The sequence below is a fragment of the Coloeus monedula genome, assembly GCF_965178545.1.
Source record: "Coloeus monedula genome assembly, chromosome: 11".
Classification (NCBI taxonomy): domain Eukaryota; kingdom Metazoa; phylum Chordata; class Aves; order Passeriformes; family Corvidae; genus Coloeus; species Coloeus monedula.
The window spans coordinates 17,631,531-17,650,034 of record NC_138791.1 but is presented as its reverse complement, the minus strand read 5'-3'; the positions used below and the strand labels follow the sequence as shown (position 1 = coordinate 17,650,034).

General features: G+C 40.7%; 1 protein-coding gene across 1 annotated transcript; it reads left to right on the top strand.

Moving 5' to 3' along the window:
• Positions 1-1,543: 1,543 nt before the first annotated feature.
• On the top strand, positions 1,544-17,554 carry EIF4E3 (eukaryotic translation initiation factor 4E family member 3; the record flags this gene model as incomplete). Its single annotated transcript, XM_082288666.1, has 7 exons — positions 1,544-1,617; positions 10,328-10,400; positions 12,321-12,415; positions 14,438-14,498; positions 15,741-15,807; positions 16,850-17,005; positions 17,523-17,554. The coding sequence occupies 7 exons, from the start codon at positions 1,544-1,546 to the stop codon at positions 17,552-17,554; spliced, it is 558 nt and encodes a 185-aa protein (XP_082144792.1).
• Between the last annotated feature and the right edge of the window lie 950 nt (positions 17,555-18,504).

Sequence of the window (18,504 nt, the reverse complement as noted above, 5' to 3'; positions counted from 1 at the left end):
TCAGCACTCTCCTTTCCTCCTCCTCTCTCCTCCAGCTCTTCTGAGAAAATCTGTGCCTAGATACAGCCATTTATTGTAGGGATTTTTCAGGATTAACATTTTTGGTGGACTCATCATTAAAATAGAGAGAAAATGCTCGGAGTGGGCATACCAATGAATTTTTAGATTCCAAGCTCTCCCAAATGGTCATTATCTTCCTTTCTATTTAAAGAGGAATAAATTAAATTGCAAGAGATGGTGCAACTGGTTTGCAGATCTTATTTAATTTGGACTAGCAGTTTGCATTTTCCATCTGTACAACATAATCATTAATTTTTTGTGTTTCTTGATTGTCACTGTGCAGACTACTTTTTATGGGTGAACTCTGCCCTTTCTTACTGTTAGATTTTTATTTATTTAAAGGAGTGTGTCTTTATAGATTTTTCTTTTAGTATGAAGTATATATAAAATTATTCATCATACTAAATGGGCTTGCAATGAAATCTATGTGATTCATGGTCTTTGATCCTGCTATCACTTATGTGGGTGTTTAACTTTACTACTGTGCACAGTCCCAATGGGGAGAATATTAATTTAAAAAATACTATTCTAAAAATAATGTGAGGGGTTTTGCACATGTCCATGTTGGATTGTGAGGAACATCTCCCTGTAAAACCAGACATGTAAATTAAATGGGCTGCAGAGAAGATGGGAAGACAGAGAAATTATAATTCCCCAAGTCTGGAAAGGTTCATTGTTGCACTGTCTCTATCCATGGTCAGTCTACACAGTAGCCACCCCTTCATTGTGTGAATGCAGAAAATGTTCTGTCTTAAAACTTGGGTTTTTAGAAAGATTTAGTGTGGTCAGCACTGCCAAGCCAAACTGAGCACAAAAGTTATTTTGCTCAGTAAGGCAGCCCCAAAGACACGTTGTGTCTGCGGTGTGACCTGTGTATGTGCAGAGAAGGGCTGCCAGCAGTGTGTGTGAACATGCAAGGGTTTTGTGTCCTCAAAGTGGGAGTTCTAGAGAGATTTAGTGTTTTGGTCAGCACTGCCAAGCCAAACGGAGAACGAAGGTTATTTTGCTCAGTAAGGCATCCCCAGAGACACGCTGGGTCTGCGGTGTGGCCTGTGTATGTGCAAAGAAGGGGCTGCCCTTAGCGGGGCCGTGCAGGGTGGTGGCATCGGGTACGCTGTGTGCCCCAGCGCCTCGTGGCCGTGGGCTGTTGTAAAGGTCTAAGGAAGAAGATCAGCGATTCCCTTCAGCTATGCCCCGCAGGAAGGGCACTGACGGGATGGTGCGAGCGCCTGTGCCCCTTTGGGGAGCCACCCATGCGCTCCAATGGTCCCTCGGCCATGTCTATCGCTGTCACCACCCTACCCTGCCCCTTGCCCGTCTGTCCGTCCTTCCCGTCGCACCTTGTCCCCGTCTCTCCGTCCCTCCCCTGTCCCTTGTCCAAGCCGGAGTCCCGCTCACCCTCACCCGCGTCCCTCCTCGCAGCGTCCCTTGTCCCCTCCCCGCGCCCCGTCCCGCCCCTCGCCCCCCCCGCCCGCCCGGGGAGATGGCGCTCAGCCCCCCCGAGCGGGACGCGCCGGGGCTGCCGCTGCACTCGCCATGGACCTTCTGGCTGGACAAGTGAGTGGGGCCGGGGGGCGGCGGGAGATGGGGAAACCCCCCAAGTCCGTCTAGGAAGGGATTCCCATCTCTGGGATTATCGGTTCGCTCGTCCAACAGATTGGATGCGGGAAGTTAATCCTGGGCTGCATATGGGAAACGTGCTGGTGCGGGGGACTGTCCCGGTGCCTGTCCCCGTCGAAGGAATCGGGAGCGGTTCTGGGAGCCGCGTAGTGAAACTGGTTTGGAAACGCTTTCTGTTTTGTAGTTCAGCGGACACACATGGGTCCAGGCACCGTCGGTGCAGGTTTGAGCTCTAAATTTAGAGATGACGCTCGCCAGCCCCGGGAATAGATGGGTAAAGGTTGTGCTTCGCTGCTGTGGTTTGTGCATCCCTGCCCCAGATGGATCCGGTCCCACTGACTGTGACATGTCCGATCTTACAACTCTTTAATATCAGGTTTGGCTCCCGTAGGTGATCAGTTCTTAAAATCCAAAGTGCTATGTTTTGAAGGATTAGCTAAAATTTTTTGATTATGTGCAGGTTAATATTACGTTTCATGTGCTTAGAGTTTGAGCCTCTAATGCCGTGGAAAGAGGCTGCCAAGGGAGCTCACCCCTGTTGTGCACACAGTGAGGCATAGGGAAGAAGTGCCAAAGCCAAAACTGAAAAAGAAAGTTTCTAACCAGCATTTGATGTTGTTTTCCTAGCATGTATTTTCTAGCATCTTGTTTTTTAATCTACAGCTTCCTTTTCTCAATTTTTGGGTGTATTTCTCCTCCTCTCTCCCCACTCCAGAGGGCAAGTTTATCAGCCTTTCTGTCACTGAACATACTACCCCATGCTATTGGTAAATTTCTCCTCTTTAGTTATTTTTCTGGTAGCTTTTCAACTTGTGACAGAGAAATCACAAGCAGCTGTTGAAAACGCACAAATATTCTCATGTCCTGCAAATCAAATCTAATAAATAAACCCACCAATTATTTCTGATTACTCCTTTTGCAGTCATAATGCAGTTATGGTCAGGTTCAGGATCTGAGTTGTATTTTTGCTTAGTTTTTAAAACGAATAATTTGAACTGGTGTTTAATCAAGTCACCAACCAGGTCTGTTTGTTTACACAAGCCATGTGGAGATAAGCATGTCTATTTTTTATAATCAGCACTGGAAGCTAAAATCTATTTTGAGTTCCTGAGTCCTATCATTTTTTTTAAAGGCTTGATTCACAATGTTTTAGACTCTTAAAATACAGTTATTCTATAGATTATTTTTTTGTCTTTTCAGATGACATGTAAATGCATTTAATTTGTATTGTTGTTTCTTAACTTATAAAGCTGAGACTGTATATATACAAAACCAAAAAAAGTGGGACCATATATACACACAAAACTGTGTATTTTGTTTACCAGCAACAGAGATAGAATAATGACAGGGAACAAGAATGACAGCAAACAAGACATGTTTTATACACTCAGGAATCATTTAAGGCATTAAAAAGCACACAAGAGATGGAACCATGATCTTAATTTACTGCTGTGTGTGGAGGTTCACGTCTCTCTGCAGAGCCCCACAGAAGTGGCTGGGACATTTATTGGTACATCCACAGAGATTTGATGGAAGCTTAAGCTTGTATCGGATGGACTTTCCGTAGCAGATAACTGTGGGTGCTTTTTTAGCCTACTTCAGTAGCACCTAGTGTGGAGCAGTGCTGTTTCCTCAGGAGATGGTATTGATTTTTGACCGCTGCTACATTTTACCCTGTATTTGCAGAGAAAAGCAGGAAGAAGTGATGCTTAAGGATAAATAGATGTTGAGATGGATATGTAGTTATCTTTTTTCTATTAAATTACTGTGAGAGAGATCCATGACATACAATTTTAAGATCTCTAAAACGTATCTTTTCATTAAGTCATGCTGTTAAAATAAATATCCATCAGCTAAGTGGCACTTTCAGTAGCAACTAGTGATGTGCTACCCTTGGGGTTCATGACCTTGCTTTTATCATAGCAGCACTGGACACTGCTTTAGAAGTAAATGCCTTTTTTTATCTACATCAGCACTTGTTTCTGTGAATGCCTTGGCACAGGCTGAACATCTGGAGGCTGGCATCCTGTGGCCAGGTCCTGGTTCATTGCCATCATCCCACATGTGTCACGGGGCATCTGCGTTTCCCATTAGTGCTAAGCCTTTCTTGGTATCCGTGTCTGAAATAGCAATCATCTGATAGTGCTCTCTGCTATCTTACCCTGTAAATGCCTTAGGAAAATGAGCGTGATGAAAGCTTTGGGAGAATATTATTCACCAGTTTGACAAATAAGATCCTATCTATGATCTTCAAATGCTCGCAGGTCAGCAGTTTCAAAGAAGGTGCAGAGAAGCTCACAGGTGTTTTCCTCTTAAGACAAATGAGATTTCCTTTTTGACTGTTAAAATATTCCAAGGCCATGTGCTAAAAGTTTGGAAAACAGGAGTTTAGATCATCTGCTGTTTATTTTGTCCATTCTACAGATTTCCAAGTTCATACCCACATGTCTCATTGGTAGGATTTTTGCCTGCAGTGATGTTAGGGAGAAGGGGGAATTTCAGCAAGGCTTGCAGGTGCATTTGGTGCCACCTTGGGAAGCTGATTCATGCTGGTGGCACTTCACACTTGTGTTTATCTTGATAAGAGTCCTGTTCTGCTTGTAGTGGCTCCTGGCTCTGAAACGAAAGGTTGCCCTCTTAGGTTTTGCTACATTGCGTAGTCTTTCAGTTATTTTTTACAACAAAGTGTCAATATGCATCACTGAATATAAAAAATGAAACATGAACATTACCACTCTGGTCACTATATTGTGTAGCACATTCAACACAGGGATTGCACAAAAGGAAAAGTCAAGTGACATCACCATCAAGGACTGGGATGTCGTGGATAACAAGCCACATTATGCACTTGAAACCATCCCTTAATGGGATTTGGGGCTGTGGATCTGGGCGTGATATTTGTGTAAATACAAAGCTGTGAAGATGATTATACTTTTTGATGTACGATTATACTTTTTGGTGTACATGCTAATACATTACTTTGTAAACCTTGCAAATCCCAACTCTCACTTAGCCTGGGTGACACAATACCATCTCATTGTGGTTTAAGCCCAGGCAAAACCCAAACACTACATGGGTGCTCATTCACTCCCCCACCAGCGGGATCGGGGAGAGAATCGGAAGGGTAAAAGCTGGAAAAGTCATGGGCTGAGATAATGACAGTTTAATAGGGAAAGCAAAGGCTGCGCATGCAGGGAAAGCAAAACAAGGAATTAATTCACTGCTTCCCATGGGCAGGCAGGTGTTCAGCCACCTCCAGGAGAGCAGGGCCTCATCCTGCATGATGGTGACTTGGGAAGACAACCACCATCACTCCAAACATCCCTTCTTCCTCCTTCTTCCCCCCACTTTATATACTGAGCACAGTGTCAGATGGTCTGGAATATCCCTTGGGTCAGTTGGGGTCAGCTGTCCTGGCTGTGTCTCCTCCCAGTTTCCCATCATTTTGCAGGATCACGGCCTGCTTGCCCTGTTTTCTTGCCTGATTTCGAACAATGCCCTTTAGATAATTCTCTTGCAAGAATAGTTTAACTCTTCAGTATCTTTGTGAGGGGAAGTATGTGCTTATAAACATTGTCAAATAAGCAGTGTTATTTGTCTACTCCAGCAAAGTCAAAATATTCTTACATAAGGTATTATCCTTATGTGCTGATTTTTCTCTCTGTATGTTATAGATGAGTTCTATATAAAGCTTGGTAGATACATTTTGATAACTGAACCATTTTAAGAATGTGTTAATCTTCCTAACTGAACACATCAGATATTTGAAACTAAACTTAATAATTTCCCTTCTTCCCTATAGCAAAATTTATTTATCTAGGATCATCTATTTCATCTGTTACAGCTTATGAGTAGGTGGCTTACAATGAAAAATGATGGTTAATATTATAAGAATGTTCAATCCAGTAAGTGCATTTTGACAGGCTTTGATGGCTTGAAATCAGTCTTTGTATTCAGAATGGATTACCAGATTTATTTAGTTGCCACAGCATGTTTTTGACTTTATGCTTTGAAAGTAAATATTTTGCTTATTTATACCAAAAGCAGTTGTGGCTAAGCACTTACAGGGGTATTTTCAAAACTGCTTGGCAGCTTTTAAAGCTCCCGCTAAAGCTGTGATGAGATTCCCACTGGGAAACAAAGGCCAGTGTGAGCACATATGAAACAACTTCTATACTTAATTCTTTGCAGAAAAACAGAAAAGCTACAGTTCAGCATCAGAAATTAACATAAGCACAACCACCTGGAGGTTTATTCATGGATAAAACAATGGAATTTATCTTTGTATCCTTTGTTCTTTATTCATGCTGGAATAATGAAGGAGTAGTGAAGCAAGCTGGTATTAGGATTCATTTTGTGGAGATTATTCCTGTTTCCACGTTCCTGTGTGATTCACCATGAGATGCTGTACAGTGGGTCTGGCCTGATTAGGCAACTTAATTAGTCCTAAAACACGCTAAATTTTCTCCTATAAAGGTTCTGAAGATGCAGTGGCATCACAGGGCATGAAAACAGACAGACCAGGAGAACCATTGAATATTTTATGTGCAGACTCTCCATGGGAAACCCAGACGCACAACTGTAGGAAAAGTTGTGACAGAACAACTATTCCCATCCCCCGAGCGTCTGTCAGTGCCAGGCTGGTGCCATGATCCAGCTCCTTCCTGTTACTGTGCACATGAGGATTGGCAGGGCCTGCTGAGATCTTGGAAATGAATTGTTCACCATGACAATAACTGACAGGTCAGTAGGGCATATTGGGTTAATTTATTGTTGATGGCAGTAAAATTAACTGAATGGGAAGAATCCTGTAATGGCTTCATTTTGAGGGTCAATATTTGCAGGGTTTTGTTTTGTAGTACCACGTGTACTGAGGTTTTTATTAAAATGCACAACCGTCTAACTACTCCTTATAGTGCAAGTTTTTACTGGAGAGTTACAGAAATAGGAATTTCTACAGATTCCTTCACTTGAAAATCATCTGTCATTTCTGCTAACTTAATTTAAACTTCACTTCAACTGTGTACTCAACAAAAAAAACCCAAAAATCCCAATTTTGTGAGTTTCAAGGCACAAAAGTCCTGAGTGGTCATCTGTGTGGAGCTGCTGAGTTTCTGGGCGACTATCACAGAAACACTACAGTTTAGATTTGTCAGGAGTCTGGAATTTTGCATGAAATTCAAGGCTTTTTTTTTCTGTCTGTCTGATTAAAATATTGTCTCTGCCTTATAATCATGCATGAAACCAAATTTTTGTAGGTGTAAATTCCAGAGCAAATTATCCTGAACTTTTAAATTGATGCATCATAATTTTCTCAATTACATTTTCTTAGTAGAGTTTCAGTTTTTTTGACTGTTTGTTTTTCAGACACAAACATTTTAGTGTTCATGCTCATATCCATAAATGACTGACACTTTCCAGAGCTGAGTGAAAGGCTGAAATAACACTGTAATCTGGTGGGCCTGGAGCACTTACCAGGCAGGTTACTAGGAATAAATGGTCACTCACCATAACTTTTAAAATAGGTAATTTGCTGGTTGGTTGGTGCTTCCTACCAGCTATCACAGTTTCTCTGGAAAACGTTATTTGCAGCTATCAAAACGGGCCATTTTGTAACCTCTGAGTGGAATATTCTGTCTACCTGTCTTAGCTGCTCTTTCAAATGGCATTAAATTTGCTAAATGGCTGCCATGATGATGTAGGTAACCTGTGACGGCTATGGCTAGACAATACATTTTCATCTTTTATTTGAGTAGACCTTACTATCAAAGCAACACAGTGGCAGTATCAGCACAAGGATATTGAGTGATGATAATATATGTTGTACAACATATGTAATGCCAGATGCCTTGGTGACTGCTAAGCCACCAGTGGCAGAAATAGTGCAGAAGAGAAGTAATTTCTTGGGCAGTGGGGTGAGGCAACAAGAGGCAAAATTTACCTCGGGTTTTGCCTGTCTGTGTTCTTTTCTACGTGGAACAAAGTGTTAGTAGAGAGGTGCTAGTTTGGTCAGCAAGAAAAAAACAAGGGGTAGTTTTGTTGTGAATCTGATGCTCTCTACTAACAAATAGTTAAATCACTTGATAAGTTTTAAAGTCTGTTTTAACTGATTACCTTTTTTTGTGCCTTCAAAAGCAATGTGACTGGCTCTGTTTCTGTTAAATTCTGTGACTTTCTCTTTTTGCTCTTTAATGCTGAATGTAAAGTGTAAGTAAAAAAAGCCCAAACACACACACACAAAACCCCAGACCCCCAAACCTTACTATGATAATTCCTTTTATCACATTGATGACAGATATTTTTTGTTTCAAGTTACCATTTTTTAATGGGACTTCTCATAGTTCATGAGCCACTGTATTACAAGCTGTGCCACAGTGATTTCTTGGGTTTTTTGTTTGTTTCCTGCCAGTTCCACCATTGTAATGTGCTCTCAGGTCTGGTAATTAACAGGCAAATAGTAAAGTAGATGTTAGTTTGCCTGTTTTATACTGAAAAAGTTGGGAGGTATTTTTCTGCTGGTTTTGTATGTAGTTTTAAGGCAGCTTATTTTAATAGGAGCCTTGAAAAAACCTTAGAGCTATTATTAGACTTTTGAACATGTGATGCTGTTTCAGTAGTTTTGCATACTAAATTTCTTCCTTTACATGATTATCTAGGGTTTGCCCAGAGCTTCAATTATATCTGTAACAACTGAGAGTAACTTCAGTGTTTCCCTGGATGTATTTCATGCTGATCAGATGTATCAGGGAGGGATGCTGAGATCTGGTTTGCTTTTATCCTTTCTTCAGCTGATACCCGAGCAACAGCTGCGTTTTCTTCTGTTTCCTTAAACCTGCTCTCTTGCGTCTGTTTCCAGATTTAGTAATTTTACACATTTTTGTTTCCTCTTCTGAGACACAATGGGAGGTTGCTTTTGTCTTTGATCTTCGTTTTTCTTTAGAAATCCTATTTCAGCTTCTGAAGGCAAAAAAAAAAAAAAAATGTTTCCAGTTCTAAGAAATTGAATGTGCCTTAGCAATTTTGACCTCATTCCCCCAAAATTGTGTCTGTGGGATTGTGTGCTGGGAATTGTAAGGTGGGTGTTACGATGTACTGTTAGCACAGTGACAGGAACGCAGGGATGTCTGGGGATGTGGATGCACCGTCCCATGTCTCATGCACTGAAGAGTCATGAAAAAGATTATAAATAGAACCATTTAGGTTGGAAAAGACCTTTCAGATGATGGAATGCAGCTGGTGCTGTGTGTGCACCTAAAGAATCACAGAATATCCTGAATTGGAAGGGACCCACGAGGATCATCAAGTCCAACTCCTGGCCCTGCACAGGACCATCCCCAAGGGTCATGCCCTGTGCTTGAGGGCATTCTCCAAGTGCTTCTGGAGCTCTGGCAGCCATGGGACTGTGACCATTCCGTGGGGAGCCTGTTTAGTGCCTGACCATCCTCTGGGGAAAGAACCTTTTCCTGATACCCAACCCTATACCTGACACAGCTCCAGCCATTCCCTTGGGTCCTTGTCAGTGGTCACCACAGAGTTCAGTGCCTGCCCCTTCACTTCCCCTCATGAGGAACTTGTAGACTGCAATGATGTCTCCCCTCAGTCTCCTCCAGGCTGGACAGACAAGTGACCTCCACCACTCCTCTGATGGCTTCCCCTGGAGGCCCTTGAGCAGGGAAGCAGCCACGGGTGGGAGCTGGTGATGGCCAGTATGAGTGAGCTACAGAAGCTGAACCACACCTGGTGTACCAGAGTGTCTGGCAGTGAGACCAACCCAAGGATCTCTTGGCTTTATAGGGCGTGCTGGTGGTAGATGCATCAGTGAAGGCGTCAGTGCCGGTGGTGGAAGAACTGCCTGGAGCCATGGCGGTTCCCTGGGTATGTTGGGTGACATAGCACACGGCGGCAGAGCTGCCCCGTGGGACTTGTGTTTCTCCTCAGGCCATGTGCGTGTCCCACCCCTCGGGGGTAGCGAGGAGCTCGTGGCGGGTGTGGCCGGCCTGCTGAGGGCGGCGCGGGGCTGAGGGCGGCGCGGGGCTGAGGGCGGCGCGGGGCTGAGGGCGGCGCGGGGCTGAGGGCGGCGCGGGGCTGAGGGCAGCTGCCGCCGCGCGCGCCCCGCCATTCCCGCCATTCCCGCCTCACCGCCGGCTGTGCGCCTGCGCCACCTAGCGGCCCGCGCTGAGGGCCCGGCGAGGCTGGGCGGCACAAACTGCAGATGAGCTTCCTTTTCAAAGTGTGAAGCACCGGGAGTGCCTTAAAACGCTAAAAACGGGGGCTGCGGTGTATTAAATGCAATTTAAAATAATTCTGGCGTAGCATTATGCCGTCCCTTTGTTGTAGCACCTCACCTGTGAACAGCAGGGCTCTGAGGGTGTGTAGTAGCTCTGAGAGCAGCACTGTGCTGCTTGGCTTAAACTCCTAATCGTTCTGTTTAATTTTACAAATTACGTGGCAAATGTTAACTTATTTGCAAGTATAACAGAGCTTGAACGCCTATCTTTAAATGATTCGTGATAATTTGGAGTTGGACTTCCCCTTTGACATGTGAACATTTCAACTTCACACTCGCGTTTCACATTCCCTCTTCATCTCCCTTCCCTTCCTCCTTGACAAAATAAATATTTTAACTAATCTGAGCTTTGTTTTCAAGGTCACTTCGTGGTACAACAGCAGCTGAATGTGCATTAAATTTGAAGAAGATTTATACAGTACAAACAGTGCAGGTAAGGCGTCTGGCTCTGCTACAGGAGCTGCCACATGTTACTAATGTAACTTCACACCTTAAGTTTCGTTTTTCTTCCTAGGATGAGTCACACCTGTGGCTTTGCTTACCTGAGGTGTGAAACGTGAGTACTACTGGTGTTGTGTGTTTGTATTACTGAGTCAGTGTTTGAATTTCATTTGGCTTTCCGGACAAGAAAAGGAGGAGGCATATTGGATTGGGCATGCTGAATTCTTAAGCCTTCCTGAGTTTCCACTAGTATATTGAATTATTATATTTGATGTATTTTAAGTATTTTTCCATCCTTTTCTCCTTTTTTTTAATACAGAAATTAATTACGCAAAGACTAAAAATTGCAGCATGTGTTTGTTTTTTGGAGTTTTTTTGTGGGGTTTCTCTCCTTGAGTATGTATCTAAAAAAAGATTCTAGCAAACTGAATTATAGTACTCTTAAACCGTGTGATACTTGCAGCAATGAGAAATTCTGCATGTCTGTCATCTGCCATTGCCTAGTAGAGGGCATCTCCTGCAAGTAAAACTGTATTTCTTTTTTAACACCCCAGTTAGCATGAAGTGTAGCAAATTGGTATTTGTCTCACCTTAGAGTTAATCTGACTAGTTCACTAAATCTGGAATTTTAGGGTAATGCCAGACCCTTCTCTTTGAGAAGCACAGCTGTAGCAATCTACTGAAATTTTAAATAAGGCTTTCTCATGAAGGTCTGCACAACTTGTTACTTTGCATGAGATTTCCAAACCCAAAACCTTTCAAACTAAGTCCCTAGCTCAGGACAAGAAGAGCTCTCAAATGTTTCCACAGCCATCTACCAGTGTACCTCTGCTCCTTCTTCTGCAAGTAGCTTTAGGGTTTGATCACGCAACCAGTTAAGAGTAAGATCATAGTTGAAATGGGTGTTTCATGCCAAGTTTTTATATTTTTAATAGTCTTCCATTTCTTCTTGTGGCTGGGTAAAGGTAATAGCTGTTAGGCAGAGTTGCCAAGGGCCACAACATTTTATCACATAATGTTGCAATCCTTGTTTCTAAAGTTGTGCTAGTGGTGAAGTATTAGATAATACTTAATGTATTAGATAATACTTAAATATTTTGTCTAGATAATACTTCATGAGTTGCACTAATGATTAATATTGCATCACCACATGTTGATGCATCTTAAGTCTTTAAAAATCTTTTCTGTTCCCAACTGTTGCATAAAGAGAGAAGAGATTGGGATCTTTTCAGTCATCTCTCCCTGTTGCTCACTACTGCTTTTGGGTGCCTTTTTATCCACCCCAAACCTGCATGACAGCTTCTGCTTTTACCAGCAGAAACACTGGGAAGTTATCCAATGGTTCCTGGTAACTTGGATCTTTGAATTTCTCCCCAGCTCCTGTATTGACATGTGCATCTCAGGTTTTTTGCATCTGGTTGAACCCTTTCACTCAGATAAACTAGCTGGGTTGCTGGTTAGACATTTAGTTCACCAGAATTATTGTTTGTGGTGTTTTTGTAACTCAGGATAATCATAATGAAGCTTAGGCTAGTCTTAAGTGAAGCAAGGTGGATATTTGATATAAATACATTTTTTTAATATGCTAAGGAAGTTTTATGTACTGGTTTGTTCTGACATACTCAGTGTGACTCTAGTTTTGATGATTTTTTCCCTTTGTATTCAAAAGGATAATCTGCATTTCAACTGCTTCCTTTTTTTCCACCTTCACTTATGCATGACTGGCATGTAAAAAAAATAAAAGTAGAAATGAACTTGTAAGAAGTTCTTTTCAGGGCATTCTATTATAACGTAGAAGGTGCCAGTTCTCCAGGAGAAGGAAGCATAATTGTTTCAGAGAAAATGAGCAAGGAAATAAATCTGCATGAAACACTCTCTTGTGTTAATGCAACTAATATTTTTCCTTTTCAAGGATTTCTGGAGTGTCTACAACAACATTGCTCCTGTGACAAATTTGCCTCTGAAATGTAGCTACCATTTAATGCGGGGAGAAAGGCGCCCGCTTTGGTACGTATGTTGTCATCAGTAATTTCTGGGAATGGGCAGTGAATAACCTGAAGGGGTGAAAGGTGTGGGACAGGAGTGTCTTGTTTCTGTTGGCTGCAAACACCTGGACTCAAAAGACCTATGAAAGAAATACCCTGAGGTTCTTGTTCAGTTTAAAAGTGACTTGTACCAAAGAGTCTTTATTAAAAACACAGACTGCAATTTCATTGTCCACCTCTGGATGTAAATGTACGAAAATAGATTATGAAATAGGAGCTAAGAAATTAGAATATGACTCTGAATTTCAGTTCAGGAGTACACAGAATAAGTTACTTCTATTTGAATTTTTTTAGCTTGCACATTATTTCCTTCCACTGAAGCTGGTGAAATAATGATGCAAACAACTGATGGTCCTTAACCCTTTTTCGCCTGTGCAAAAGTACAGGTGAAGTACATGCTTCACATGCCTACACATGCCCATGCACCTTGGATTAAAAGTAATTTAAGACATTATGAGGTGATTCATTGCAGCAAATTCCTACTTGATTGTAGAATAGTAATGGAATAAAGTATAAATAATTGATGTTTTCCTTTCAGAAATCAAACTTGGCATCTCTTCTTCCTGTTGCAGTTCTGTCACATCTCAGAGAACCCCAGCACTTTCTGAAGAGTTTTGATCTTTTTGGCATCATTTGCATAGATTGTGATTGCATTAGGGTTCTTTAACTGAATCGTAGTTGTCTAACTTTGTGGTGACTTACTACAGGAGATTTCTGCCCTAATCTACTGGAGATGTAAATTTCTAAAGTGAATGCATCTGAAGGTCATGTTACTTTTCTGAAAATACTGTGACTGGTCAGGATAGCTAAAGTGGGTATGAAAAAACATTGGTGTCTGTATAAATCAACTGGGCCATCATGTGCAGGTCTTAATATCTTTGTAGGGATGAATGAGAGCATTTGGGGTTTTGATTTTTTGGCTTTGTTTTTCCTATTTTTAGTTTTCATGTGTTAAGTGATTATTAGAGGTGTAAAATGCAAAGATTGTTTCTGAAAATTAAACACTTTTTTTAAGCCTATCAAAGTAATTTTGCATTTTAGGAAAGGGATTGCAAGAGATTGATCTCATCATCAGTAATTTGCTAACCTTTCAATAATTACTGCCAAGAAGCTTTTCTGAGATTACCATTACAGTATACTGGCCAATTTCAGCATTTAATTTTTTTTTTTCTTTTAGAAAGAAAGACAAATCCTGAAGTAAGAGTTGAGGATGCAGATTTTGAAGATGTCCTCCCAAAGTTTCCCCCTCTTTTCCCCGTCGTCTGTCAGGATTGGTGGGAGACCATTGATCCTGAGGAATCTCTATAGGTGTTATCCTGAGTTTAGATATTCCAAAGACGAGTTTTTAGGTTATTTAATTTTGCCTTTACAGAGTTTTAACAGGAAACTAGAAGCCCTAATTTAAAGTCTTAGAAAAAGAATTGTGACAGAATAAACTTGAGAAGCTCGCAGGTTAGTGCATTGTGCCTTTGTCATTACAAGGCAGTTTAGTGGTTACGTCTGCCCTGACCCTGGGCAGCTCAAGTCTCTTTTTAATAAGGGCAATTAATTTCTAGCTGTTGCAGAACTGACATGAAGTGTGCTCATGTTCTTTTACTAAATTGAATAAACGGAAGAGTAATAAGCTGCTTCTGTGAAAATATGCCAGAGGTTTTCCAAAATTAAAGGTTACCATAGTAAAATGTAAAATTGTTTTGTGGCTTGTTCCCATACAGTGTGCAGCCACTTCAAAGATGGTCTGTAGTCAGGGAAAATATAAGTATTTTCCAGCACACAAAACTTAGGAAAGAGATTAGGTGTTGAGAGATACACTTCGTATGAACAATGAAAGAATTATCTCTGATGTCATAAGTCAGAGTCATACTCCCTGGAGTTAGTAATTGCATTTCAGATGGGATTTTTCTGGGAAAATTAAACCACAAACATAAGGTTGTCTAAATGTGGATTTGAATGTTTATTTTCACTGATCTATTTCCCATAACAGGGAAGAAGAAAGCAATGCCAAAGGAGGTATATGGAAAATGAAGGTCCCTAAAGAAAGTACGGTATGTTATATTGACTCTTTACTCAGACCTTGTTTAGTAAAGGAGTTTCTTCAAACTTTATTTGATAAAGCTGTTGTAAAGCTTTTTACTTCTTGCATCACCCAACACAACAACCAAACACTATTTTGACTTCCATAACCTTTTAAAGACAACGAGCAGAAGTTTCTTTTCCAATAATTCCGTATCTCTTGCTTTAGATAACATTTGGCAATGTATTATAAAACAAATGAAAGCTGCAGTGTTTCCATTTGGAAACATGGTAATTTATAACCACCTTTGTTCTCGAGACTGTTTGCTTATAGGCATACAAAGAAAAATAGAAAGACCTTTTCCTGATAATCTATGCTAAATTATATATTTTTTCATTTAAAAGTGTGGAAGATGAAGTCTATTCAGGCATATCTTTGAGCTCTAATGAAATAAGTGTGTTTCTCTTTGCCTCCCTAATCAAATTCATGTGAGTAACTTCTGTGAACTGCCACAGAAAGGAGATTTGACCTCTTCACATATGGTGTTTATGTGTGTAAGTGTGCTCTGGATCAGGCCTTTAAACAGAAAAAGTGAAGTGTCAGAAAAATGTGACAGCCTTGTAGAAGGCATTAAATGCTGAAAGATGGTACTCAAAATTTCAGCCAAAAGTTAATTGAATTTTGCCTGTGGGCTTTTCCCTTGTATGTAAGTTGCAGCTTTCCTCCCCTGCAGTCCCAAGTGGTCACAAAAGACTGAAATTGGAATTGTCTTTTTCCTCTTATAATCCAAGGTGTGAAGATTGTCAGAAGTGACAAGTGGTTTGGAGAGCCTGAATTACTGGGCAGTGAATTTAGGGACCCCAGAGGCCTTGTTTTTCAGAGGCTGAATGACAGCCCCTTTTTGATATGAAGGTACTTTTGATCTCTCAAACTATGCACCACATGGCCTCAGTCACTTCTGAAAGGTTTGCTTGAAGGTGAACTTCAGTCAGCTTTCAGTGCCTTGTAAATAGCATAAATAACACCTTTATGCCTGTTTCTCGTTTTTTTGGCTTCATTCTTCATCACATGTGGGCACAGCTTCTCCTTGGCTAAGATGAACCATCTTGTACAGACCCAACAATTAATTATATAACACAGCATGCACTTACAATAAATACTCTTTTTTGTCTAGACAACCTCAGAAAGAGAAGACACTCAAAACTGACCTAGCAAACCTGACTTTTAAATTAAAAATAATAATGCAAATGTAACTTTTTTTCTGCCCCCTTAGGCTGCAGTTTGGAAAGAGCTACTGCTAGCAGCTATTGGAGAGCAGTTTACAGATTGTTGTGCAGCAGGTAATGATTAAGATATTTCTTCATAATTTCTTTTCACCGTATTTTCTTCATCTCTACGCATGAATATCTGATTAGAGTGGCTGTTACAGTGACAGTGAATATCCTTTTAGGAATTGTCTTTCACTGGGTATCGTTCCATAAAAAAGAATGGCATTTCGCAAGTTCACAGAGCAGTTCAGCAATTAACTTTTCAAATGGTGTCTCTCACACCCTTTATACACTGATAGGGTTGTCTTGGGGTCATTTTAAGCAAATATGTGATATTCTGCTGTCCAAAGAGGCTCCTTGGCCATGTGCTTGTGACACCACCTTTGTGTACTGTTAGTGACCCTTTCCTTGGGATGCACAGAGCCGCTGTGCCATGGAGCTCACAGCTGGAGGCAGCCACTGCCCCCAGCTGTGGCATAGCCTCTGAGCTCTCCATAAAGCTGAATCCTGAGAACTTCACACCAAAAAGGGCTTCTTCAGCCTAGCACCGAGTTACCAGCACTGGCAGCAGCAGCAGCCTGACTTGGGCTTTATTAATTTCATTAATTTTGTTTTCTTTTTTTTTTTTTGTTGCTGCCTTGACAAAATGTAAAGGAAAAAGAGAGCAAAGTCTGGAAAATCTGGTGCCTGATCTCCACCAATTACTGTTCCTAGGGTTTTAGTTGTTTCACTTTCATCCTCCCATTTCTGCTTGTAGACATCACTGTAGGTGTAAATTATCTTTAGTAGTTCATATTGCTGACCTTACTGGAGGGAGTCTTGTGATTCCCTTCTAATCAAGTCTAAGAGTGTTAATAGCAAAGATGAATAATCCTATGGCACTTCATAAAAAGCACCATGAAGTAATATTTCCAATAGCTTCTAAAAACAGTTTCTTTCTGGTAACTACTTTGTTTGGTTTGAACATTGGTATTTTCCTCACTGGAGATTGCTCTTTTTTTCACATCTTCATTTTTTTTCCAGCTTTTGGGCACTATTTCATAATACATAAGTAGCAAATTAGACATGTCTCACTTTCAAAGTATTCCTTAATGGTTCTTCCCCTTCTATGCAGATGATGAAGTAATAGGGGTTAGTGTCAGTGTTCGTGACCATGAAGATGTTGTGCAAGTCTGGAACATGAATTCCTCTTCAGCAAATGAAGCAAAAGTTTTAGAAAAGATTCATGAACTTCTCCCACACACATCTTTTAAAGCAGTCTTTAATAAATGTAAGTATTTTGTACTGTTAATTTCCACCTTCCTTAGAAAAACAAGATGCTGGTAGAGTATTTCTATGGGAATATCCTGCCTGATTTATCATTAATTACTTAGGAACGTAGCATCTGTCATTGCACTAAAATTATGTCCCTTCAATGTAGAAGTTAGCTATCATTCAAAAGATATTTTTAATTTCATTGTAGAATCTGTTTTGTTTCATGTTTAATAGGCCTGATTCACAAAACAAATGAAACAAATCTCTTGATAACTCTTAAAGCTACCTGCTGTCCAATTTAAGCATTCATTTAGAGGAACAATTTACAATCAGGATTTTAAGAGGTCTCATATTTTAGGCTCCCTATAAATGTATTATCAGAATAGTGTATTCTGAAAGATCCCTTGTTGGCACATTGTGTTCTCCCTTGACTGATTTATACATTTTTATCTTCTCTTTTTTTAATCTTTTCAACTCCTTAACAGAGTTTACATGTTCTGCTATTCCTTTTTTTTTCCTTCTCTTTTCCCTAGCCCACAGAGAGCATCATGCTTTTGAAGGCTGACATGGAAAGCATTGAGTGCATTGTATGCCAAGATCATTTTTTTTTGAGCTGGTCTGGACAAGAAGGAGGATGGTGGAAGCCCTGCAGAACTGCTACATGGGATTGGCCCTTTTGAGTTTCTGACATTTCAAACTGGCCTATTGCTACTGAATATGAAAAAAACCCCGAACAGTTGCCTTGACCCCTAAATACATGATTCATTACTTCATGTTGAGTTGGTGTTTTTAATTCTTTGTTGTTTTTTTAAAAAATATTTTGGCCACTTGTTTTTTCAACCTGATTATATTTGTTCCCATTTCATTAAGACAGTAGACCTTCTTTTCTTCTCTGCTGTACTTGGTGAAAAGCAAACATGCTCAGAGATGCTATGCTGCTTTTCCAAGATGTGCTGTACATAGAGGAATCCTGGCTTGGGGAAATGTGTTTTCAATTTCCACTTTGAAACATTCCTATCATGTTAAAATATATTCACTGGTTTTGTCCCAAGAGAGAAAGAAATTGCACTGCATTTATTTTAATGTTTGGTGTAATCTGGTCTTGCACTGACAACAGCACATACTGTAAATGTAAACAGAAAAGGGTACCTTAAGTGAGCAATTAAAGAAAACACACTTACATTGGGAATAACCCTGTGTAGGATGATGTTAATGTCTTTTAATTGTATTGATTTCAGAAGAGCCCTTGTTCAGGTTGGAATCAGAAATTTCTCAGTAGAATATCCTGCAAACTCCACCCCTCTTATTTAAGGGTGATGGGGTGTTTATGGTTTTATATTGTATGCTTTCTTGTGGTACCTTTCTGTATATTCATGAAAAAATGTCATGAATAACTTCTAATGAATTGTACAAACTGGATCCATCCCTTCCACTTCCTTAAGTACGTCAGACCCATATCTGCACCCACTAGGTCAGTGTCAGAATTGCTGCTGGCTTCAGTGCAAAGGAAGAGAT